General features: G+C 41.9%; 1 protein-coding gene across 1 annotated transcript in view; it reads left to right on the plus strand.

Moving 5' to 3' along the window:
* ccar1 (cell division cycle and apoptosis regulator 1) overlaps positions 1 to 26085 on the plus strand; it is an 86234-nt gene that overhangs the window by 50508 nt on the left and 9641 nt on the right. Inside the window, exons 13-19 of the mRNA XM_048609146.1 lie at positions 2360 to 2526; positions 3355 to 3565; positions 4519 to 4602; positions 13516 to 13701; positions 14488 to 14679; positions 15680 to 15934; positions 18458 to 18596. Coding sequence (XP_048465103.1) covers positions 2360 to 2526; positions 3355 to 3565; positions 4519 to 4602; positions 13516 to 13701; positions 14488 to 14679; positions 15680 to 15934; positions 18458 to 18596 — 1234 coding nt within the window. The remainder of the gene's footprint in view (positions 1 to 2359; positions 2527 to 3354; positions 3566 to 4518; positions 4603 to 13515; positions 13702 to 14487; positions 14680 to 15679; positions 15935 to 18457; positions 18597 to 26085) is intronic.

A 26085-nucleotide genomic window follows, 5' to 3' on the forward strand; every position in this document is an offset into this window, starting at 1 on the left:
ATGCTGCTTGGCCTGCTGTGTTCATCCAGCCCTGCACCTTGTTGTCTCGGAATCTGGTGGTTGTGATCTAGGTCAGCACCAACAACAAACTAGGAAAGAGGTTCTGTTGAGAGAGTATGAGAAGTCAGGTGCTAGATTAAAAAGTAGAACTTCAAAAATAGTAATCTCTAGATTACTATCTGAACCATGTGCAAATTGGCATAGGATGAGTGAGATTAGAGAATGACTCAAAAACTGCTTAGGGAGAAGTGAATTCTTGTTTGTGGGACACTGACAGGAGGCGATTCCAAGCAGGTTTGCGAGAATGACATTTGGAATAGGTGGGTTGTCATATGAGGATAGATTGGACTGGCTGGGCTTGTTTCCACTGGAGTTTAGAATAGAGAGAGGTGACTTGACTGAAGCTTATGAGATCATAAATGGTCTTGACAAGATGGATGTGGAAAAGATGCTTCCTCTTGAGTGTGCGTGAGATTAGGGGGCGCTGCTTTAAAATTAGGCATCACCCTTTAAGGACAGAGATGAGATTGATTCCTTTGCCTAACAAGAATTTAAACATCATGGGAGTAAATGGGAATGTGGGATTCAGAACACCGATAAACATGATGTTATGGAGCAGGTTTGAAGTGCCAAATAACAGACTTCTACTTAAAATTTATATGTTAGTATGTTAATATGTTATCTGATTTTGAGGTATTTGAGCAAGAAAGCTGTGCGATGTATGTTTATGATGGGGTGCCCACCATCATGAGGGTTTGGTAGGTTGCCTTGAAAGATGGTCGTGGAGCAATAGCAAAACATCTCATACCGCAGAATGGCAAGAGCACTGAGGAAAATCAAAGTGAATGCCTGAGAGCTGTGGCACACCTTCATTTGGTCCTAAAAGATATGAAGAAAGCGTCAGCTTCTTGTAAATGACGTAATTCTTGAGTGAAAATAAAAATAACCCAGGGATCTTCGAGCTTAAGGAATGACCATTTATAAGATGTAGTTTTATAATTTATACTTGCATTGTTCAATTCATAGTAAATGTTTCTGCTTAAAACATGAGCTCTAACAAGGTAATTCTTTCAGTTTACTGGAAGTTTAAATTTCTTTTTAAAAGTTCATGGTCTCCTTTGAAATAATAATTAGATTCAGATTTTGTCTACAAGGACTAGTTTAATTAATCAGTTTAAGGAGGTGCGATTGGTCAGTTAGACGTTTTGTTTATCGATAACTGTTGATGCCTGGCGTGCACACAGGCATGTGAGTCACACTGAGAACTCGAACAAGTGACACAAGCCCATTTGCCAGCAGTTGATGGTGTCAGTACTGGGAGGGAGAGGGGGAGGATGCTTGAGTACAAAACTGGCAGAAGTGAGGAGCAGCTCAGCAACAAAGTTTTTACTTTGCTTGGAGCATTAGTGTCCCAGAGAGGTGAAATGGGATTGCTGGAATGGGGCTGATATGTGAAGGATGGAAGGAATCAGTTAAGGATGGCATGGGAGTGATAGGTTGACTTAAGAAGAATAGGTTGACATGGAATTGGCTAGTTTGCAGGAATGGATGAGTTTAAATAGCATGACAATTGTTTGATCAGGCATATTATTCCGAAGGTGGTATTTGTGCAATAAATGAAGAATAATGAGATTTGAATGGGAAAGTTTTCAAAAAGCATGACAATTGTTTGGTTCCTCTTTATTATTGCTAATCTATTCTTATAAATGTATTATACATGAAGATTCATGAGATTTGAATGGAATGGTTATCAAAATGTAGTAAGCTAAACTTAAAGCCTGTACAGGAATTCTGTATACAAGATGATAGTGTGTTTCCTCGTGAGTCTCCAAATAAACCACCATGCAAACGTAGACACAAGCAAAGAGAAGTTATGTTGTAGCAATGAAACTGGAATCTTAAACAAGGAGTCACGGGACTAGATTAGTTCTTGGAAACTATTTTCTACAATGATAGATCTGAAATTTGTAGAAAGCAAGTTGTGGGGCGTAGTGTTTAATCCATAACTTATTTAGCCAATCCCATGGAAAACTACCTTTTCAGCTCCGGAAGACACAGTTCTTCTGTAGACTTCCGTATTCTATGATTGTAGACCAAGCACAAGGGCAAACTCTCAACAAAAAGTCTTTGTACTCCTGTGCTTGTTTTTACACATGGGAAGTTTTATGAAGTTTGCTTTAAGTTTTGACTATGTTAAAGGTTTTGGTAAAAGAATAACAAATACTGTTTTAAAGAAGTAATTGTTACACTAAAAAATACTATTTTAACTGCAAATTTTTTTTACTTTGCTGGTTACAAACATGAAGTGTAAATTGTGACAGATACACTTATGCCGATGTACATTGTTTTTCTCTTGTAGTTCTTGGTTGGAATGAAAGGCAAAGATGAAGCCATGGCCATTGGTGGACACTGGTCTCCCTCTCTGGATGGACCTAATCCTGAAACTGACCCTTCAGTATTGATCAGGACTGCTATCCGATGTTGTAAGGCCCTGACGAGCATTGATTTGAGTGGTTGCACACAGTGGTAAGTAATTATCCAGCAATACGGCAGAGCCTTTCAGTATAACACTAAGATTCTGTTTTCTGTTCTGTTAAATTTATATGATTCGAGTCTTAACTGTTTGAGCTGTTGTTTTCTTGCCTAGCAGCCAACCACTTTCCAGGTAAAATACATGACGTCGTTCTGCTAATTCTGCACTTATGGCACCTGTTATGTGGCAATGCATGTCTCATATAGTGAAATGTCATTATTTCATAAGAATGACATTGGAGAGACATAAAGCACTTTCGATATAATTCATTGTTCTGAATGTGTACTCAATAAATATGTTTAAATGTTGTAAATCTGTATAACTATTTCATGCCAATGTGTTATACGTGTGATATGCCTTGAAGAAAAGTCATGCGTGGAGAGGATATCGCCACTGGGATGAATAATTATTGTTCAATTGATAATAGAATTGTTTTCCATTTTCTTATGTAAATAAATTCTCAGTGATGCCATGCAAGTTCTTCTGAACTGTACAGCCAGTGTCATTTAACTGTAAGGCATTAAAGCAGTGAGTTATTATACAATGTCTTTAAAAATTTGTTTTTTGTTTTGCTTTTCACTGCAAGCATCTACCCAGATAAACTTGTTACTATCCAATCTTTGGTAGTGATGGGACTTCCATTATTATGACTGAACAATGTGAATTGTTTATTCACCTGCCTGATGCATACAGTTGCAGTTAAGTGACATTGAACAGTGTATATGACGCATTTCTCTAGCTTGATATCCTGCGAGACATTTAGGGTCTATGTGATGTCTGATAGAATTTTCCTTTCCAATACACTTCTTCCCTTGCAACAGGTACCGTTTTGCAGAGATCCGTTATCATCGCCCCGAGGAGCACCACAAGGGGCGGACGGTTCCAGCCCATGTGGAGACCGTGGTTATATTTCTGCCGGATGTTTGGCATTGCCTTCCCACCCGTTCAGAGTGGGAAGCGCTCTCCCGTGGATACAAGCAGCAGCTGGTTGAGAAGCTCCAAGCTGAACACAAGGAGGCTGATGGAGAACAGGCACTGAACGCTAATCCTTTTCCATTTCCGCTTCTCACAGGCACAGGGACACCCACAAAAAAGTGCATCACATACATACAGATCAAGTAACGGGCTCTTTTTATGAGCAGTGCATACATTTGAGAAGACATAGATGCAAAGCTACAGTAACTGGTAACATAGCTCCCAGCTTAGAGCTGCCTGCTTTCTTTCATAATTTGGTCTCACGGAATGAATAATCCTCAAAATTTCCTCAAAAGAAATGAATCAAAACTAGCACATTTGGAATTTTAAACTTCTTTTCCCTCAAATGGTAGTTACTTACGTTCATATTTCGCTGTTTCATACCTTAGAAAAAAACCAGTTCCTGCTGGAAGCTTGTCACCAGTTGTTGAGTTGGCAGGTGTTGTTAGCTGTTTACAGAAATTTCTACTTTCCAAATTTTCCATATCCCCTTTCTCTTGCTTTCTTTTAACTCTAGTATGTTCCTCTTACCTACACAACCATTGGATATGCACAAACCTTTCAAAGATATTTGATTTGCAGGTCAGTTGGTTGAGCCACAGTTTCGTGCAGTGTGGGGTGTGTGGAGCAGACTCTTTGATAGTGAATATGTCTGGGGGGCTTGTACTTATTGAGAGGGAATGAGAACACACACTGTTTGGCCGCCAGGGACCAACAGTGTCTGCAGCCCTTGAGTCCTTTTGTTTGATGTCATTGATCACCTTTTTGTGTTCCACAGATCTGGCTTTGATTGGCTGATGAGTGGCATGTGATCAGTTACAGTGTGTGTGTGTTTATATAGGAGTGAACTGTTCTATTCAGTAACATTGAGGAGGAGTCAATCTGAGGGGCAGTTGTGACCTTTGCTACTTGCACGGATCGGCAACTCTTGTTTCAAAAAAATGAGTGAATACATTTTCCAGGCATTCTCCAAATATTGCTGATTATTCCTGTTTATTATATTTGAACAGGAAGAGGAGGAGAAGGATGATGGGGAGAGCAAAGAAATTTCTACACCTACGCACTGGTCGAAGCTAGATCCAAAGACAATGAAAGTAAGCAATGTCTTTTAATTTGTGCTAAAGACAAAATTACTTCAAATTCTAAGCTGTCAGGTGTCTCTGTGTAAATCAGGGTGCACTGTGTTGCACTAAGCTGTACAAACTGATGTGGTGCTAATTATAGCCAAATTTTCAGTGGAGAGTTGACTCTTGGTCTTATTGTACCTGGGCTTGGGGGACAGAAGTGCTAATTTCTTCTTTTTTGTTTTTAAATGAGTCCAAGCAGCCTTGATACTCTTGCCTGAAAAGGTGTACTTCAGTCTTTTTCCCCAGTATTCCTCCCTTGTGTGACAGGCATAAGGCAGGGAACTGACTCAGAATCTAATTTATTTATTTTAACTCTTTAAGTACTAATATTCAATATAAAACATACCTTAGTTGCAATATTAACTTCTTATCTAACTTCAACTTTAATTCACTTCATTTAATTTCACTTTGCCTTAGCTTTACTTAATCCACATTTAACCCTAAATCTTTCTTTGTTCTCCATGCAAGTCTAGCTTCATGGTTCTTTGTCTTCTCTGAAAGTAACTTCAGGGCATATACTTTTTCCAATGTGGTCTGGAGGCTTCTTTGAGAAAAATCTCTTTGTTTTGTTAACTTACAGTTAGTTCTGATATGATGCAATAGTTTCATTCTCGTGCAATCTCGCATTATAAGAAAATCATGCGATAGTCGCACCATTTAAAGTAATGGGGCCAGAATCTGGTTGTAACCGATACAGGTAAACAAAGTTTGCGTTCTATAAATAGCGGTCTAAACTCTTCAATCGCATTAAAGCCAATTCACGTTGAAGAAACATGCGTGATATCAGAATTGACTATCTGAAAATGTGCTCCAATCCAGAAAGTTCTCTGGCATTCAGCCAATGAATTGATCATAACCTGATCACGTTGTTTGATCCAAGTCAATGGAATTTACTGGTAAACAGCTCCCAAATGATTATTCCAAGCCATTAACAGTGACATGCCATTCCATACAAGCTGGCAGTGGTGCCAGCAGGTCTAGAGATCACCATGACACTTGCCTTACTTGGTCAACACAGGAAACTGAAGAGTCTCAGTAGGTCCTGGCTGCAGTTTAACTGAGGTCAGATTTTAAACTTCCTTGACCAAAATTCCCAGCATGCTTGATTATAACTCTTAACCAGTCAGCTGCTTCCTCAATTATGTTCCTTCCATCATGATGTCAGAAGTGGCAATCACCACTGATTACACAGCAATATTCACCATTTACAACTCCTCATGCTCAAGCATTCCAATTTGGGCTTGTGTGCAGCATGAATGGTTTTTGCCACTTAAGTGCCAGGCAATAACTATTTCCAACAAGAGAAAACTAGGCACGGTGGCTCAGTGGTTAGCACTGCTGCCTCACAGCGCTAGGGACCTGGGTTCAATTCCAGCCTCGGGCGACTGTTTATGTGGAGTTTGCACATTCTCCCCGTGGCTGCGTGGGTTTCCTCCCAAAGATGTGCAGGTTAGCTGGATTGGCCATGCTAAATTGCCCGTAGTGTTCAGGAATGCTTAGATTTGGTGGGTTACACGGGGACGGGTCTGGGTGGGATGCTCTGAGGTTCAGTGTGGACTTGTTGGGCCGAAGGGCCTGTTTCCACACTGTAGGGATTCTATGACTATTCTATGACGCGCCTCGATGATTTGGACACCGTCATGCTTAAGTCCCTTGATAAGGATGGTCTAACAAATCCACAGCTCCCTGGGTGATCAAAAAGACAGAAGTTATAATAAAGGAGAAAAAGTGTGCTTAAGACAGATGTCAGCTCGAAAATGCAATTGAGAACCAAGCTGAGCAGGGAAGGTTCAGAGAGGAGGTTAAAAGCAAATAAGCAGAGCCAGGAAGGAAAATGAAGAGAGACTGATAGGCAATATAAAAGGAAATTCTAAAGTCTTCTATATAAATAGTGAAAGGCTAGTAAAAGGAGGATTAATTGGAGCAAATTAGGGACCAAGAGCAGCATTTACACTTTGAGGGAGAAGGCATTTGTCTTTACCAAGGAGGAAGATGCTATTCAGGCCATAACGAAATAGGAGAATACTCAGTCACTTGAATGATTTAACCTTGAAAAGAAGCTGGCATTGGTTGGTGTGCCTGTTGTTAAAGGTAGCAAGACACCAGGACCAGATCAGATGCGGCTGAAGATTATGAAAGAAATGAAAATGGTCATTAGAGATACTGGCAATAGCTTTTCAGTCTTCTTTGGACTAAGGTGTTGCGAGAGTATTTGAGAATTGAAAATCTTGCGCTGTTTTCCAAAAAGGTTTTAAGAATAAGTCAAGCAGCTACCAACCAATCGGATTAACTTCGTTTTTTCTGGGGGAACTTCTAGAAATAATAATTCACGACAAAATTAACAAACAGGTGGGTAAATATGGCTTAAAGGAGAGCCAGCACTAGTTTCCAAAAGGAAAATGATGTTCAACTGATTTGTTGGAGTTTTTTGACCACAGTTCTGTTGTTAACATGGTGTGTGGACCTCCAGAAGGCAATTTATGCAACGCCAAATAATAAAGTTTAAAAAAAGAGCTTGTGGAATAAAATGCACAGTAATAACCTGGGTGCAAAATGGACCGAGTGATAGGAAACACAATAATGATTAATGGACGTCTTTCAGGCTGGTAGAAAATTTGTAGTGGAAATCCCCAGGGTTAAGTATTCGGATCCATGTTTTTCTTGATATATTGATGATCTAGACCTTGGGGTATGGGACACAGTTTCAAATTTTTGGATGATATGAAACGTGAAAGAATTGTAAACTACGGGGATGATAATGTAGGACTTCAGGTGGGCACAGACAAGTTCATGGAGTGGGCAGGTGGGTACCAGATGAGTATTGTTGCAAAGCAGTGTGCGATGATACATTTTGGTAGGAAATACCTGGAGAAACTGTATAAAATAAAGGGTACAAGTCTGAAAGGAGAACAGGAGCTGAGGGACCGTGGATGTATGTGTCCATAAATGAATACAGGTGGTTGGACAGGTTGAGAGAGAAGTTAATAAAGCAAACAGTTTCCTCGGCTTTATTAATAAGACCATAGACAGCAAGTAGGGTGGCTACATGTTTAGCACTGCTGCATCCCAGTGCCGGGGACCCAGGTTCGATTCCACCCTCCGGTGACTGTGTGGAGTTTGCACATTCTCCCCATGTCTGCATGGGTTTCCTCTGGGTGCTCCGGTTTCATACCATAGTCCAAAGATTTCAGATTAGGTGGCTTGGCTGTGCTAAATTGCCCAGGGTTGTGCAGCCTAGGTGGGTTAGTCTTGAGAAGTGCAGGCTTACAGCGATAGGATGGGGGGTGTGGGGTGTTGGTCTGGGTGGGATGTTCTTCAGAGGGTCAGTGTGGACTTGATGGGCCTGCTTCCATACTGTAGGGATTCTATGAAGAGCAAGATGGTTAGGTTGAGCTGGTATAAGACATTAAAACAAAATGCTGGAGAAACTGCAGTCTGGCAACAGCTGTTGAGAAAGAAACAGATTCCTATCTGTATATATACTTGTATATGGCTGTTATTAGAATCATAAACATTAACTCTCTCTCTCTCGCTCTCTCCACAAATGCTGCCAGACCTGCTGAGTATCTCCAGCATCCGCAGTATTTTGCTTTTATTTTAGTGGAAGATACGAGTTCGGCCTCAGCCTGAGTATTATGTCCAGATCTGGGTACTGCTGCTTCAGAAGGATGCAAAGGCATTGGAGAGATTGCAGAAGAGGCTCATGTGAAGGTTCCAGGGATGACTAGTTTCAGTTATGATGATTGTCAGGAGAGGTTGTGACTGATTTTCTCAGAAGGCAAGGCTGATGGCAAACTGAAAGAAGTATTCAAAATTGAGGTATCTGGACAGAATAAATCGGGAGAAAATGTTCCCACTTATGAAAGGATCAAGAGTGAGAGGGCACAGATTTAAAGTAATTTGTTAAAGAAGCAAAGTGTTACAAGGAAAAACCTTTTTCACTCAGATTTGGAATGCACTGTGAGGCAGTATTGTGGAGTCAGGTTCAATCCAGGGAATTCAGTTATTTGAAAAGGATGTACAAGGTTTTGAGGAAAAGGCAGGAGCATGGTATTAATTGAGTTTCTTATTTGGAGAGCTTGTGGAGACATCATGGGCTGAATGGCCTCCTGCACTGTAATAATTGTGTGAAAGTGCCTTCCAAACCTGTCACAGCTACTACCTAGAAGGGTAAAAGCAGCAATTACATAGAAACACAACTACCTGCAGGTTTCTTGTCAACCCACACGAGTTATATCTCTGTTCCTTCACAGTAAAATCTGAGAACTCCCTCACTAATCCCACTGTTGGTGCCTGCAATCATGGACTGCAGTAGTTCAGGAATGTGACTTACCATCACCTTTTTAAGGGCAGTTGAGATTGGAAATAAATACTAGACTAGCCAATGATGCCCATACCCAATGAAATAATTTCAAAAAGTAGATACACGCATAAATTCATGTGCACATACAGCTACCTATAAATGCAAAACCGACAGAGAGATACATTGGGACTGACTGACTTCCATTCCAAGGCAGATTAAAGTCCAAGTTTGAGCGATGATTCCCTTGCCCATGGCACTGCCCCAGTCGTAATGTCATCGAGGTCTACAGCACTGAAAAGGCCCTTTGGCCCATCAAGTCTGTGCAGTCAAAACAAGTATTTTACTATTTTAATCCTGTTTTCCAGCACTTGGCTCATAGCCTTGTGCGCCTTGGCATCATAAGTATGCATCTAAGTATCCGTCAATTGTGGCTGTCGCCTTGAGGCAAACAGTTAAGCCTTTAAGGCTCTCTGCAGCTCCTTGAGTGCAAACATATAGGCTGAAAATCCAGTCCCCAAATGTACACTCCAGATATCTTCTTAATTTGCGCTGTTAATTGATCTGAGAGTTATCTTCTCTCATGCGTGGCTCAGAAGTTGGCACAAGAGGGAAAGTTTTACATTCCTGGATCACTGGGACTATTTTTGGGGAAGGTGGGATATGTACAAATGGGACCTGAACCACATTGGGACCAACATTCTTGTAGGTAGGTTTGCTAGTTCTGTTGGGAGGAGTTTAAATTCGTCCGGCAGAGGGAGGGGTCACAGAATATTGATGAAGCAAGTCACTGTGAGTTCAGCTAAGTTGAGTGTCAATCAAATGATCTTTAATGCTAGGAACGTAATAGGTAAGACTGATGAGTTAATGGCATGGATTGACACATGGAAGTATGATTTTGTTGCCATCACAGAAATATGGTTGAGGGAGAGGCTGGACTGACAACTCAACATTCCAAGGTATAGGATATTTATGCAAGACGGAGGAGGGTGTAAAAAGGGTGGTGATGTAGCACTATTCATTAAAGAGTCAATTACTGCAATAAGGAGAGATGATATCTTGGAAGGGTCCCCAAATGAAGCTTTGGGGATAGAACTTAGGAATGTTAAGGGGGCAGCTACTTTACTGGGACTGGATTATAGGCCCCCAAAGAACCAGCAGGAAATGAGGAGCAAATATGTAGACAGTTCATAGAGATGTGTAAGAGTAATAATGGGGTAATTATACGAGGGGACTTCAACTTTCCCAACATAATTTCGGGTGGTCATAGTGTTAAAAGTTGGTGGTGGGGGTGGGGGCGGATTTCTTGAAATGTAGCCAGGGGAGTTTTTTTGTATCAGTACATAGAGGACCTAACAAGGAACGGTGCAGTGCTGGATCTGGTTCAGTGGAAAGAAGCCAGGCAAGTGTTGAATATGGCAGTGGGGGAAAGTTTAGGCAATAGCGACCACAACACGGGACGGTTCAGATTTGTTCTGGACAAGGAGAAAGATGGACTACAAAAGGCGGCTCCTGATTGGAGAAGGCAGATTTTATTAAAATAAAGCAGGATCCAACCACAGCAGACTGGGAACAGCTCCTTGCAAGTAAGTCTACAGCAGAGCAATGGGCGGCATTCAAGAGGAGCTGGGGACAGTACATGTCCAAAATGTACCCTTTAGAGGGAAATGTAGCAGCAATAAATTCAGAGAACCCTGGATGTCTAGGACAATTCAGGAGAGGATACAGTAGAGGAGTAGGGCTTCTAGCAAGTCCAAAGGGAGTGATTCAGCTGCAGCCCTGGAGCAATACAAGAAGTTCAGGAGGGAACTTAAGAAAGCAATTAGAAGAGGGAAAAGGGGAGATGATAAAGGACTTGCGAACAGGATTAGGGAGAATTCTAAGATATTTTATAAATACATTAAAGGGAAGAGGCTAACCAGGGAAAGAGTAGGGCCCATTAGGGACCAATGGGCAACCTGTGTGAGAAGATGCAGGATATTAGAAGGGTGTTGAATGAATCTTTCTCTTCAGTCTTCACTCTGGAAAAGGAGAATGTGGGTATGGAATTCAAGAAAAGAGACTGTGAGGAACTTGCACAGTTTGACATAGGAAATGGGGAGGTATGGGAGGCTCTGTCAGGCTTCAAAACAGAAATCCCTGCCCTGGATGAAATGCATCCCAGGCTTCTGTGGGAGGTGAGGCAGGAAATTGCAGGGGGTCTAAAACAAACAAATTCTTAATTCCTCTCTGGCCACAGGAGAAGTGCCAGAGGACCAGAGGATGGCTAATGTAGTTCCACTTTAAGAAGAGTGGTAGTGATGAGCCAGGAAATTACAGACTGGTGAGTCTCATGTCAGTGGTAGGGAACCTATTGGAGAAAATGCTGAAGGAGGAAATAAATACCCAGTTGGAAAGGCATGGGTTAATTAAGGATAGTTAGCGTGCCTTTGTCAGAGAGAGGTCATGCCTAACAAGTTTGTTAGAATTTTTTGAGAATGTGATTGTGTATGGATTTGGCAAGTTCAAGTTGATGTAGTTTATATGGATTTTTAGCAAAGCTTTTGACAAGGTCCCACATCAGAGACTGATTGAGAAAGTTAAAGCACATGGAATTGAGGGAAACTTGGCGAGATGGATCAGAAACTGGCTTAGTAATAGGACACAAGTGTAGTGGTTGGAGGCTGTTCGAGTGACTGGAGGATGGTGTCCAGTGGTGAACCTCGAGGATCAGCACTGAGACCCTTATTGTTTGTTATATACGTAAATGATATAGATGAAAATGTAGGGAGAACATTAAGCAAATTTGCAAAAATATAGACAAGTGCAGGAAATTGGGATTAGTGCACTTTTAGTGGTAATTATGTTACTGCAGACTTGATGGACTGAAGGGCCTTTTGCTGCACTGTTATGAATTTATGAATGGGAAGTACATTTGCTTAATGAACCACTCCTGTAGCCTAGAACCATCTACTTCACTATAAACCGTTTATAGTGAAGAAGATGGTAGGCTACAGGAAGATATAGATGGGTTGGTCAGATGGGCAGACCAATGGCAGATGGTATTTGACCTGATAAGTGTGAGGTGATGCACCTTGGAAGAAGAAACAAGATGAGGGAGTATTTAGTGAATGGCAGGACACTGGGTAGCCTTGAGGAACAGAGGGATCTTGGGGTGATTATTCACAGATCCCTGAAGTCGACAGAGCATGTGAATAGGATAGTTAAGTGGGCACGTTGGATACTTGCTTTCATTAGTCGTGGCATAAAGTATAAGAGTGAGGAGGTAATGTTGGAGTTGGACAGAGCATTGGTCAGGTCACAATTGGAGTACTGCGTGCAGTTCTGGTCACCTCACTAGAGGAAGGATGTGATGGCACTAGAGGGGGTACAGAGGAAGTTCACTAGGATGTTGCCTGGGATGGAGAAATTGAACTGTAAGAAGAGACTAGATAGGCTTGAATTGTTTTCTTTAGAGCAGAGAAGACGGAAGGGGAACATGATTGAGGTGTATAAGATTGAGGGATATGGACATGCTGAATAGGGGACAGGAGATTGAGGGAATTTGGGGGAAAGAAAACTTTTTCACTCAGCAGGTGGTGGGAATCTGGAATACACTGCCTGGGAAGGTAGTGGAGGCCAGAAACCTTCCAACCTTTAAAAATATTTGGATGAGCACTTCAAATATAATAACATTCAAAGGTTATGGGACAAGTGCAGGAAATTGGGATTAGTGGACTTTTAGTGGTAATTATGTTGGTGCAGACTTGATGGGCCTTTTCTGCACGGTATGAATTTAGGAATGGGAAGTACTTTTGTGATTGTTGCGTACAGATAGGAAGAAACTTGGTGATAATTGTTGCACTACTTACCCCCATCTGAATATTGAGTTCTTCATCATATAGCTTGCATATCAAGGCACATATCTCGACTTAATATACCTTCTCAAACCTTGTAAAAGAACCTATCTATCAATAAAGTGAATACATGTACATCTGTACAGGCCATTTTCTGATCTGTTCAAGTCCAATCTTGAAGCTCTTTAAGTATAGCTTGAATTGCTTGGTCAGTGACTGTTCATTGCACACAGCATTAAGACTGTACAAGGAGAGGAATATGAACCCAGGACCCTCAGATTAAAAGTTGGATAATCTCTTGAGTGAGCTATCCGAGCTCAAGTCCAAACTTGAATAATTTTCTGAAGTGATTGCTGTGTAAATACCCAAGCAGACTTCTTCAGGTTCAGCCTGCTTCCCTCATCAGGTACACCTCAGGCGGTAGCAAGGAGCTGACTCATTGGGTCTAGATTAATCCAATGTACAATGGATGTAATTGATTTCTTGACTTCTCCCTTGACTCTGCCATCCTTCAAATTTGCTTTCAATGCCAGGGCTACACAGCCTTCCAAAACTAGGGTAGAGAGTGAGAAAAGAAAATTAACCAGCATAGCCAGACCTGAAAAATTCTGTGAACGCATCAGGTGAGGGTATAGGTGAGATGCACACTGGAAGATCGATTGAAGGGCACCAGAACCAATGGGAACAGCTACAAGCCGTATTCTTAATGAGCACTAAATTAAACCAAATTCTTCCTTTTCTCAGGTTAACGATCTTCGAAAAGAATTGGAAAGTAGGAATCAAAGCTCGAAGGGGTTGAAATCCCAGTTGATAGCCCGGCTAACAAAACAACTAAAAACTGAGGCAGAGAAAGAAGAGCAGAAGGAATCTGAGAAATCTGAAAGAGAAGATGACGACGAGGACGATAAAAGATCTGAAGATGACAAAGAGGTACCATATGCAATTTTTCCATACTTATTCTTAAAGGTGTTTGTGTCCAAAGAACATGGGCACATGGCAAGCTGGGGGCAGGGTTACACCAGTTTACTGTGGGTGCTGTGGCCATACTAGCAGACCTGTGTGGAGCACCACCTTTGGAACTGGGTGCAGGAGCTAGCGGCGGAAAGGTCTGAAACATTGCAGGTGCAGTGTGTGGGTTTGAACTGGCATACTGCATGTTGAAGACTTATTTTCTACTGGGTCTTCTCCTTCTACCCAATCAGCTGATAACTGTGGGAATGTATCATCAAACCCATTTCCAGGAACTTGAGAGAATTATGGGCCTCTGGATTTGAATGAGGTTTTGAAAAGTTGTATTCAAGAAGTGCTGAAGAAACTCAGCAGGTCTGGCAGCATCTGTGGAAAGAAAAGGAATTGACTTTTCGCATCTGATATGACTTTTCCTCACAATACATTTGTACAGATGCTACCAGACCTGCTGAGTTTCTCAAGCACAGCTGGTCAGACAGCATGCAAGGAGCAGGAAAGTCAACATTTCGTCCTGATGAAGGGTTTTGGCCTGAAACATTGACTTCCCTGCTCCTCCAATGCTGTCTGACCAGCTGTGTTTTTCCACCTCCTCACTTATTGACTCTAGCTTCCAGCATGTCCAGTCTTTGCTGTCTGTGAGTTTCTCAGGCACTTCGTTTTAGTTTTGGATTTACAGCTCCAACAGTGTTTTACTTTTTGTTGAGGACTGTTCTATTCTTCTAATCTTAAATTTCTCCCATCCTTTAGGAGGAGGAGAGGAAACGCCAGGAAGAAGTGGAACGTCAGCGACGTGAAAGACGCTACATCCTACCTGATGAACCTTCTATCATCGTTCATCCTAACTGGACTGCCAAAGGGGGCAAGTTTGACTGTAGCGTCATGTCTCTGAGTGTGCTCCTAGATTATCGATTGGAAGATAATAAAGAGCATTCTTTTGAAGTAAGTGCCTATGTATCGTGGTTACTCGCTCAGATATATTGGGGACTGTTAGTAATCGGGAGAAAGAAATCAGACAAACAGGAGGCTGGAAGAACTCAGCAGGCCAGGCAGTATTTGGGGGAAAGGAGCAGTTAACGTTTTGGGTATTAGTCCTGAAGAAGGGTAATACCTGAAATGTTGACTGCTTCTTTTGTCCCAGATGTCTACCTTGGATTCCAGCATCTGCAGTGTTTTTTGTCTCCAAAAAAGAAATCGGACTTTGGTTTAATTTATGTATAGGTGTGTGTTTTGCTGGCTAGGCCAGCATTTATTATGCACACTTAATTTCCCTGGAGAAGATGGTCCTGACATGCTGCCTTAATCCTATGCAGTCCTTGTGTTGTAATAACACCCGTTAGGGTGGGAGTTCCAAGATGTAGCCCCTGCAAAGTTGAAGGAAGAACAATATTATTCCAAGTCAGGTCAATATGTGGGTTGTAGAGAAATTTGTAGATGGTGATATTCCTATACATCTGGTGCCCTTGTCCTTCTAAATGGTAGAATTCTCAGATTTGGAAATTGCTGTTGAAGGAGCCTGGGTGAGTTGTTGCAGTGCATCTTGTAGTTGATATCTACTTCTGCCCTATGCGCAATGGTAGAGTGAATGGTGAAGTTGGTGGATGAGCTGCTTTGTCCTGGATAGTGTCAAGCTTCTTGAATGTTGCCAGACCAGCACTCATCCAGGCAAGTGGAGAGTATTCCATCACACTTCTGATTGTGCCTTGTAGATAACGGACATGCTTAGGGAGTTAGGTGGTGAGTTACTGACTACAGGATTTCTAGCCTCTGACCTACTCTTGTAATCACATGTATTTACCTGGCTCAGCCAGTTCAGTTTCTGGTCAATCAGTGAGGAATTATTGGTATAAGGATGCTCCATTGGGAATCTGTGAATAATAATCAGTTGTATGTACTCTGGCTCATGCAACTGTAATGCATTGGCACCATTTTAACTTCGCAGGTCTCCTTGTTTGCTGAACTCTTCAATGAAATGTTACAGAGAGACTTTGGTTATCGAATATATAAAGCGCTGGTCACTGTCCCCGAAAAAGATGATAAAAAAGAAAAAGACAAGAAAGATCGCAAAGAGGAGAAAAAAGAGAGTGAGAAAAGGGAAAAGAAGGAAGAAAAAGATGAAGAAAGTATTGAACCGAAGACAAAAAGGAGGAAATCAGGAGATGAGAAAGATAAAAAAGAAGAGAGGGATGGACGGAAGGTACTTGGTAACAAGGGACTATATATAAGTATAACGAACATATGATACAAATTAGGAATAGAACAAGGCCATTCAGCTTTGTAGCTGTGCCATTCACTAAGATCATAGTTGATGTGAATGTGGACTCAACTCCACATTCCTGCCTCTTCTCTCTTCCCACCCCCACGCCCAAACACACAATAACATCAAATTCTTGACTAAGAAGGGAGTCAGTCTGCCTCTATCTTAAAAATATTCAATGACTCTAACTCTTACTCACCCCAAGGGAAGAGTACTCAATCCTCGGGAAAAATGTCCTCCTACTCTGTCTTAAATGGAAGACATCTTGTTTGTAAACCATGTCCCCTAGTCCCTTCCAAAAAGGGAAAAGTCCCTTGTGCACCCACCCTATTAAGTCCTTCCAAGATATTTCAATATATTTCAATATATTCACTTATAGGATGTGGGTGTCTGTCTAGGGCAGCATTTATTGCCAATCCCTAATTACCCAGAGGGCAGTTAAGAGTCAGCCACAATGCTGTGGATCTGGAGTCACGTGCAGGCCAGACCAGTTAAGGTTGGCACTTCCCTTCCCTAAACGACATTAGTGAACTAAATGGGTTTTTCCGACAATCAACAACGGTTTCATGGTCATCATTAGACTCTTAATTCCAGATTTTTATTGAATTCAAATTCCGTCATCTGACATGGCAAGATTGAACCCAGGTCCCCAGAAAATTAGCTGAGTTTCTGGATTAATCGTCTAGTGATAATACCACTAGGCCATTGCCTCCCCAGGACCGCACCACATTCTTCTAAACTCCATTGGATATAGATCAGGCCGTTCAAAATTTCTACAGAATCTCCCTGTGCCAGATATCATTTGGACCATCTCTGAACCACTTGTGATTTATTTACATTATTCCTTAAATAAGGAGTCCAAAACTGCACAATTCTCCAGGTGGCCTTCATGAACATACTATATAACTATAGCAAACTATCTGTTTTTATAAAAACAATGTGCAGCACAAGCTAGTGATCTGAAATAAAATTAGGAAATGCTGGAGAAAACTGGGTTCTAAAGAAGAGTTATTGAATTTGAAACGTTAAGTCTTTTCCCACAAATGCTGTTAGACCAGCTGGGTTTCTCCAGCACTTTCTGTCTTTGTCCCTACTTATGTATTCCACTTGCATTCCACATTGCAGGTGATGGGGAAAGTAAATGCATATTAACTTTGTGATTTATGTATCAGGTTACCCAGATTCCTCTATATATACCAGTGTTCTTTCAGTCTTTCCCCATTTCAATGTGCTGTTTTTTTTTTATTTTTCCTGTAAAAGTAGTCAAGTTCATGTATTTTCATATTTTCCCACATTAGTTCCATCTGTTAAATTTTCACCTGCTCACTTAACCTGTCTCATTGCAGCCTCCTTTGTCCTCTTCACAGCTTAATTTCCTGCCCATCTTTGAACCATCTGAAAATTTAGCAGCCATGCATTCAGTCCCTTCCTCTAAGTCATAAATTGTAAATAATTAATGTTTCAATACTAATTTCTGTGACACACCACCAGTCACAACCTGTTCAACAGCATATTTATGCCCACCTCTGCTTTCTATCAGTAAAGAAATCCTGTATTTGTACTAATATGTTACTCCCAATGCCATAAGCTCTTATTTTGCACATTACTATTTGATATTACACCTTGTCAAATACCTTCCACAAATATAAGGATAGCACAACCATCAGTTCCCTTTCAGTTATGTTGTTTGTTCCTTCTTTAAAGAACTCTAATAAATTAGTCAAGCATGTTTTCCTTTTTCACAAAACCATGTTGACTGCCTGATGTCATGAAGAGCTTCTAAAAGCCCTGTTTTGTTAATAGCTGCCAGCAATTTCCTGACATTCCTGTTTTCTGTCTCGGACCTTTCTTGATTAGAGGGTCACATTTGCTACTCTCCAATTCCAACATGTAGGAATTTTGGAAAATTAAAATCAGCAGCCACTTTTGAGACTCTGGGATGAAATCCATCATGTTTATAGTTCATGAAAAATAGATTGAAGATTGGATCAGGCTTGGATGTGGTCAGAAAGCCTCCTCTATATTTGGTATCTATCTTCATATTAAGACCAATGTGTCTGAGAAACACTCAGACGCTGAAAACAGACTTTGCCCATAATCTTGTTGGCCAAATACTGCCTGTGACATTTAGGGGGCTTTTCCAAACTAATCCTAGCCACCTATATTCTCCTTCTGTCAGGAATTGTCCAACTGCTGCCTGACTAGTGTAATTGATCAACAGGGCATCCCACAATCTAATAACTCGGTGTGTGAAAATGTTTCTTTCGTCTGACCGTTTGCATGTTGATGTTTTTACTGTCTTCTTCATTCATTCTCCATGTTCCCACCAATGAATTTGTTTTGTATTTACCTGTCTGTTGCTTTTGTCATCAAATGTGTGCTATTTATTTGACAATTGCAACACAGAGATCATAAATTTACACAGGGAATGTCTAAACAAAGTATGTTAATGAACCTTTGCAGAAAGAAGATAAAGACAAAGATGACAAAAACTTAAGAAAAAGGGACGACTTTAAAGAAGATGAGGAAATGGAAGATGGCACAAACCCGGATGATTATGATCCTCTGGATGCAGAAGATGCTGAGGATGAAGATGATGAAGGTGAAAGTTGTAGGAATGCTGTTGGATCTTGAGGGTATGACCTGTGGCCTCAGCAGCTTTAGGATCAGAAAAGGGGGAGAATTGGACAGCTGTCCTCCTGATGACGACTGCTGGAAAGTAAAGGGTTGGGCACAAGAATAAATCTCTGGGTTCTAAGATGAGCAGCAGGTGTTTGGCTGAGGTACATGGTGACTACTGTAAAACAGTAAAAATCCAACCCTTCACATTTGGAAGCTTAGTAACCACACGATGCAAAACATTTAAATAGTGAATGTCCCTGTCAGAAAATGTTAAATTGTGAAAAATAGATTTATTTTTGGAAGATTGATGAAAAAGCATATCTCAAAGCTTATAAAAAAACACAAGTCAGGAATTGTGCTAGCCACTTTCCTAAAGTAACAAATGATGTCTGGCAGGGAGTGAGAGAACAACAGAACCATAAGATCATAAGGTACAGGAGCAGAATTAGGCCACACCCATCAAGCCTGCTCTGCCATTTGATCATGACTGACATGTTTCTCAACCCGTTCTCCTACCTTCTTCCTGTAACCCTTGATCCCCTTACAAATCAACAACCTATCTATCTTTGTTTTAAATAGACTCAATGACTTGGCCTCCATAGCTTTCTGAGGCAATGAGTTCAATAGATTAACCACCTCTGGCTGAAGAAATTCCTCCTCATCTCAGTTCTAAAAGGTTGTCCTTTGAGGATGTGCCGTTGGGTCCTAGTCTCTCCTACTAATGGAAATCTTTTCTCCACATCCACGCTGTCCAGGCCCCTCCGTATTCTGTAAGTTTTAATCAGATCATCCCTCATTTTTCTAAATTCCAGCGGGTACAGACCCAGAGTCCTCCATCACACTTTATATGACAAGCCCTTCATCCCTAGGATCATTCTTGTAAACATCTTCTGGACTTCTTCCAATGCCAACACATCTTTCCTTTGATACGGGGCCCAAAACTGCTCACAGTACTCCAAATACAGTCTGACCAGAGCCTTACGCAGCCTCAGCAGTACATAGAGTCCGCAGGTAGCAAGTATAGAAATAGGAAAATAGGACAGACGAATGCATGGCTAAGGAGCTGGTGCAGGGGTCCGGGTTTTAGGTTCTTGGATCTTTGGGACCTCTTCTGGAGCAGGGATGACCTGTACAGTAGGGACAGGTTGCATTTAAACTGGTGGGGTACCAGTATCCTTGCAGGGAGGTTCGCTAGTGCTACTCGAGGTTTAACCTAGGGTGGCAGGGAGCTGGGAACCAGAGCAAGCAGTGCAGCTATTGGAGGGATTGAGGAGAAGGTAGATGTAATGACTAGTAAGTTTGAAAGGAAGGACCGGTAGGGACAGGTTAATGAACAAGATGGGGCTTGTGGGCTGAAGTGTGTTTCTTTCAATGCAAGGAGTATTGTGGTAAGGCAGGTGAGTTTAGAGCTTGGATCAGAACATGGGACTATGATGTTGTAGCCATTACAGAGACTTGGTTGAGAGAAGGATGGAACTAGCTGCTCAATGTTCCAGGGTTTTGATGTTTTTGATGAGATAGGGAGGTAAAAGAAGTGGAGGAATTACATTACTAATCAGGGGGAATGTCAGAGCTGCAGTCAGAGAGAACATATTGGAGGGATCATCCACTGAAGCAATATGGGTACAGCTCAAAAATAAGGGTGCAGTCACTCTGATGGGATTATGCTATAGGCCGCCCAACAGACACTAAGATATTGAGGAACAAATATAAGGGCAAATTATGGAAAGATGCAAAAACAACAGGGTAGTCATAGTGGGTGACATTAACTTCCCCCATATTGCCCAGGACTTTATTAGAGCAGGAGGCTTAGATGGGGCAAAATTTGTTACGTGCATCAAAGAGGGTTTCTTAAAACAGTATATTGATAGTCCAACTGGAGGAGAAGCCATACTGGATCTTGTATTGGCAAATGAGCCTGGCCAAGTGACTGACCTTACAGTGGGACAGCATTTTGGGTACAGTGATCACAACTCCTTAAGTTTTAAGATAGCTATGAATAAGGGTAAGTCAGGACCTTGCTGGAAGGTACTAGATTGGGGAGGGCAAATTATGTCAGTATTAGGCAGGAGCTAGGGAGTGTTAATTGGAAGGAGCTGTTATCAGGCAAGTCCACATTTGACATGTGGGAACAGTTTAGAGACCTGCTGATCAGAGTTCAGGACCAGCGTGTTCCAGTAAGGAAGAAGAACAAGGATGGCAAAGTATGGGATCCTTGGATAATGAGGGAGGTTGTGAATTTAGTCAAAAAGGAAAAGGAAGTAAATATAAGGTTTGGAAAGCTAAATCAGACAGGTCTTGTGAAGAATATAAAGAAAGCAGGAAATTAGGAGGGCAATGATAGGCCATGAAATATCCTTGGCAATTAGGGTTAAATAAAATCCCAAGGTATTTTATACATACATTAAAAGCAAGAGGATAACGAGGGAGAGGGTAGGACTACTCAAGGATAAAGGAGGGAACTTGTGCTTGGAGGCAGAGGATACGGGCACAATCCTAAATGAATATTTTGTGTTGCTACTCACCAAGGCGGGGGACATTGAGGATAGTGAGATTAGTGTGGGGCATGCTAATATGCTAGGACATTTTGACGTGGAGAACAAAGTGGTGTTGGGTCTCTTGAAGAGCATTAAAGTAGATAAGTCCCCAGTGCCCATTGGGATTTACTCCAGGTTATTGAGAGAGGCAAAAGTGGAGATTGTTGGGACCTTGATCAAGATCTTTGTATCTTTTGTAGCTACTGGAGAGGTCCCTGTGGATTGGTGAGTAGCTAACATTGTTCCTCTATTCAAGAAGGGAAATAGGAATGATCTAAGAAATTACGCACCGGTGAGTCTCGCATCGATGGTTGAGATGCTGTTGAAGAGGATTCTTAGGGGTAGGATGTTCGTATGTTTGTAAAAGCATGGCCGAGTTAGGGACAGTTAGGATGGGTTTCTGCAAGACAGGTCATGTCTTACTAACCTGATTTTTGTTTTGAGGAGATGACGAGGGTAGAGCAGTGGGCGGTGTTTACATGGATTTTAGTCAGGGTTTCGACAAGGTCCCTCATGGTAGGCTGATCCAGATAATTAAGGTGCATGGGCTCTATGGTGATTTGGCCATTCGGATTAGAATTGGCTTGCCCATAGAGGACAGCGGGTAGTGGTGGAAGGGTATTTTTCTGGCTGAAGATCCATGACTAGTGGTGTTCCACAGAAATCTGTACTGGGACCTCTGTAGTTTGTGATTTATATAAATGACTTGGAAGTAACCTGTTCTTCCTCCCACCTATCCCCTCCTCCCACCTCAAGCCGCACCTCCATCTCCTACCGACCAACCTCATCCCGCCCCCTTGACCTGTCCGTCCTCCCTGGACTGACCTATCCCCTTCCTAACTCCCTACCTACACTCACCTTCACTGGCTCCATCCCCGCCTCTTCGACCTGTTTGTTTCCTCTCCACCTATCCTCTCCTCTATCCCTCTTCTATCCGCCTCCCACTCTCTCCCTATTTATTTCGGAACCCCCTTCCCCTCCCCCTTTTCTGATGAAGGGTCTAGGCCCGAAACGTCAGCCTCTCTGCTCCTATGATGCTGCTTGGCCTGCTGTGTTCATCCAGCCCTGCACCTTGTTGTCTCGGATTCTCCAGCATCTGCAGTTCCTACTATCTCTGGAAGAAAATGTAGATGGGTGGGTTAGTAAGTTTGCAGACGTCAAGGGTCAGGGGAGTAGTGGATATTGTAGAAGGCTGCTGAGGATACATTGGAATATAGATCAGTTGCATATATGGGCAGAGAAATGGCAGATGGAGTTTAAAATCCGGACAAGTGTCAGGTGTTGCCCTTTGGGAGATCAAATGTTTAGGAAAAGTATACAGTTAATGGCAGGACCCTGAACAGCATTGATGCACAAAAGTGTCTTGGGGTCCCAGTCCACAGCTCCCTGAATGAAAGTGGCCACACAAATAGATAAGGTAGTAAAGAAGGCATATGGTATGCTTGCCTTTATTGGTTGGGCATCAAGGACATGAGTCAGGATGTCAAGTAGCAACTTTATAAAACTTTGCTTAGGCTGCACTTAAGAATATTGCGTTCAGTTCTGATTACCACATTACAGGAAGGATGTGGAGGCTTTGGAGAGGGTGCAGAAGAGGTTTACCAGGATGCTACCTGGATTGGAGGGTGTGAGCTATAAGGAGAACCTGGACAAACTGGGGTTTTTTCTCTGGAGTGGCAGAGGCTGATGGGAGACCTGAGGTGTTTATAAAATTCTGTGATGCATAGATAGGGTTGACAATCAGAATCTTCTTTCCAGAGGGCATGCATTTAAGGTAAGAGGGGGCAAGTTCAAAGATGATGTGAGGGGCAAGTTTTTTTACACAGGGAGTGGTAGGAGTCTTGAATGCACTCCTAAGGGTACAGCTGGAAGCAGATACATTAGGGGTGTTAAAGGGGCATTTCAGTAGGCGTATGAATAAGCAAGGAATGGAGAGATGTAGACCATGGGCAGGCAGAAAGGATTAGTTTAATTTGGTGTTGTGAAAAGCATAACATCATGGGCAAAGGTCCTGTCCCTCTGCGGTACTGTTCTATGTTGTGTGTTCTAGTCATAAAGTTGTACAGCATGGAAACAGAGCAACTCAATCATGCTGAATATTTATCCTAAACAAATCTAGTCCCATTTGCCAGCATTTGGCCTGTATCCCTCTAAACCTTTCCTATTCATGTACCCCTCCAGATGCCTTTTAAATAATGTAATTGTACCAGCTTCTGTCACTTCCTCTGGCAGATCATTCCATAAATGCACCACCCACTACATGAAAATGTTTCCCCATTAGGTCCCTTTTAAATCTTACCCCTCTCACCTTAAACCTATGCCCTCTTGTTTTGGACTCCCCTATCCTGGGAAAAAGACCCTGGCAGTTCACCCTATCCATGCCTTTCATGATTTTATAAACCTCTATAAGGTCACCTCTCAACCTCCAATGCTCCAGGGAAAATAGTCCAAGCCTATTGAGCCACTCCCTACAGCTCAAGCCCTCCAACCCCGGCAACGTCCTTGTGAATCTTTTCTGAACTGTTTCAAGTTTAACAACGTCCTCCCTATGGCAGGGAGACCAGAATTGAACACACTATTCCAAAAACGGCCTAACCGATGTCCTGTACAGCAGCAACATAACATCCCAATTCCTATGCTCCATGCACTGACCAATAAAGGCAAGCATAGCAAATGCTTTCTTCACTACCTGTGACTCTACTTTCAGGGAGCTATGAACTTGGACCCCAAGGTCTTGCATTCGTCTGCCCTTGCATTCTAGCCTTATTGAAATGAATGCTAATATTGCATATGCCTTCCTGACTGCCAGCTGAATCTGCATCCTAACTTTAAGAGATTTTGAATTATGGCTCCAAGTCCCTTTGTATTTCAGATTTCCAAAGCCTTCCTACATTTACAAAATGGTGTTCTCTGATATTCTTCCTCCTAAAGTGCAACACCTGCCTCTTCGCCCACTTGCTTAGCATGTTCAAGTCCTTCTGCAGCCTCTTTGCTTCCTCAATACAACCTGTCCCTCCACCTATCTTTTATGTCATCTGCAAACTTCACGTTTAAATCATTAATGTGTAATGTGAATAGTTGTGGTCCTAACACTGACTCCTGTGGAGCTCTACTAGCTGCCATCTTCAAAAAGACCTCTTTATTCCTACTCTGCCTTCTGCTAGTCAGCTAGGTCTCTAACAATGTGGGTACTTTGCCCCTAACACCATGGGTTCTTATCTTACCCAGAAGCTTCCTGTGTGGCACCTTGTCAAAGGCCTTTTGGAAATTGAAGTAAATCACAGTGCCTCCTCAAATAATTTCTAATAGATTTGTAAGGCAGGACTTCCCCTTGATGAAGCCACGCTGACTGCCCTATTTTTACCATGCATTTCCAAGTACTGTGCAATCTCATCCTGAATAATGGACTCTAACATTCTGCCACTGACCAAGGTCAGGCTAACTGGCCTATAATTTTTTGCCTTCTGCCTCCCTAACTACTTAAGCAGGGGTGTTACATTAGCCATTTTTTAGTCCTCCATGACTCTCATTAACTCCAGTGATTTCTGGAAGATCACCACCAATGTCTCTAAAATGTCCTCTGCTACCTCCTTCAAAACCCTGCAGTGTAGCCATCCAGTCCAGATGATTTATCTGCCTTCAGACCTTTCAGCATCTACTAGGTGACGGCCACTGCGCTCACATCTGCACCCTGATTCTCTTGAATTTCTGATAACTTGCTAGTGTCTTCATCTGTGGAAATTGATGCATGGTGCCTATTCAGTTTTTCTGCCATTTCTACGTTCCCTATTACTACCTGTCTAGCCTCATTTTTCAGCATTCCAGTGTCTACCCTTGCTTTTCTGTTACCTTTTAGATATCTGAAAAGACCTTTGCAATCTTCTTTTATATTACTAGCTAGCTTGCACTCATTTTTGATCTTCTCCCCCTTTATTGCTTTTTATAGTTACGCTCTGTTGGTTTTTAAAGGCTTCCCAAACTTCTGGCTTCCCTCTAATCCTGACTACGTTGTATGGTTTTCCTGTTTCTTTTATGCTGTCCTTTATTTCCCTCGCCAGCTATGGTTGCCTTGTTCACCGCACAGTACGTTTCTTCTTGGGATGAATTTCTGCTGTGCTTCACTGATTACCACCAGAAACAACTGTCATTGCTGCTGTACCATCTTCCCTGCTAGCACCCCTTCCAGTCAACTCTGGCCATCACTTCCCTCTTGTCTTTGTAGTTACCATTACTCAATTGTAATTCTGTTACATCTGATTCCTGCTTCTCCCTCTTGAACCACAGGGTGAATTCTATTATATTATAGTCACTCAGGATTCTTTTACCTTAAGCTCCATGATCAAGTCTGCCTTGTTACATGTCATAAAATGAGAATTGCCTGTTCCTTAATGGGCTGTACCACAAGCTGCTCCAAAAGACCATCTCGTAGACATTGCACAAATTCTTTTCCATGAAATCTGCTACCAACCTGATTTTCCAGTCCAGCTGCATATTGAAGGCCCCCATGATTATTGTAATTGTGTTTTTCGTACATACCTTTTCTATCTTCTGATTTATCTTCTTCCCCACATCCTGACTGCTACTCAGAGGGCTGTAACTCCCATCAGGGTCTTCTTTCCTTTTGCAATTCCTCAACACTACCTGCACAGATTCTGTGCCCTCTGACTCTGTATCACTTGATATCAATTTCATTTCATTTATTACTAACAAGAGGACCCTGCCCCCTCTGTCCATCTCTGTCCTTTCGATATTACATAATCCTTGGATGTTTATTCTATATGCATATCTTTGATGGCACATTTCGTTTTTTATGTGCTGTTCACTTTTGTCAAGCTCCTGACACACCTTCATTGATGCAAAATCTGTAATTATTATCAACTGATGAAAGCGAAGTAAATTTAACCACATTACTTTAACCTTCAAATACATATC

The sequence above is a fragment of the Rhincodon typus genome, chromosome 20 (assembly GCF_021869965.1).
Source record: "Rhincodon typus isolate 14 chromosome 20, sRhiTyp1.1, whole genome shotgun sequence".
Lineage (NCBI taxonomy): Eukaryota > Metazoa > Chordata > Chondrichthyes > Orectolobiformes > Rhincodontidae > Rhincodon > Rhincodon typus.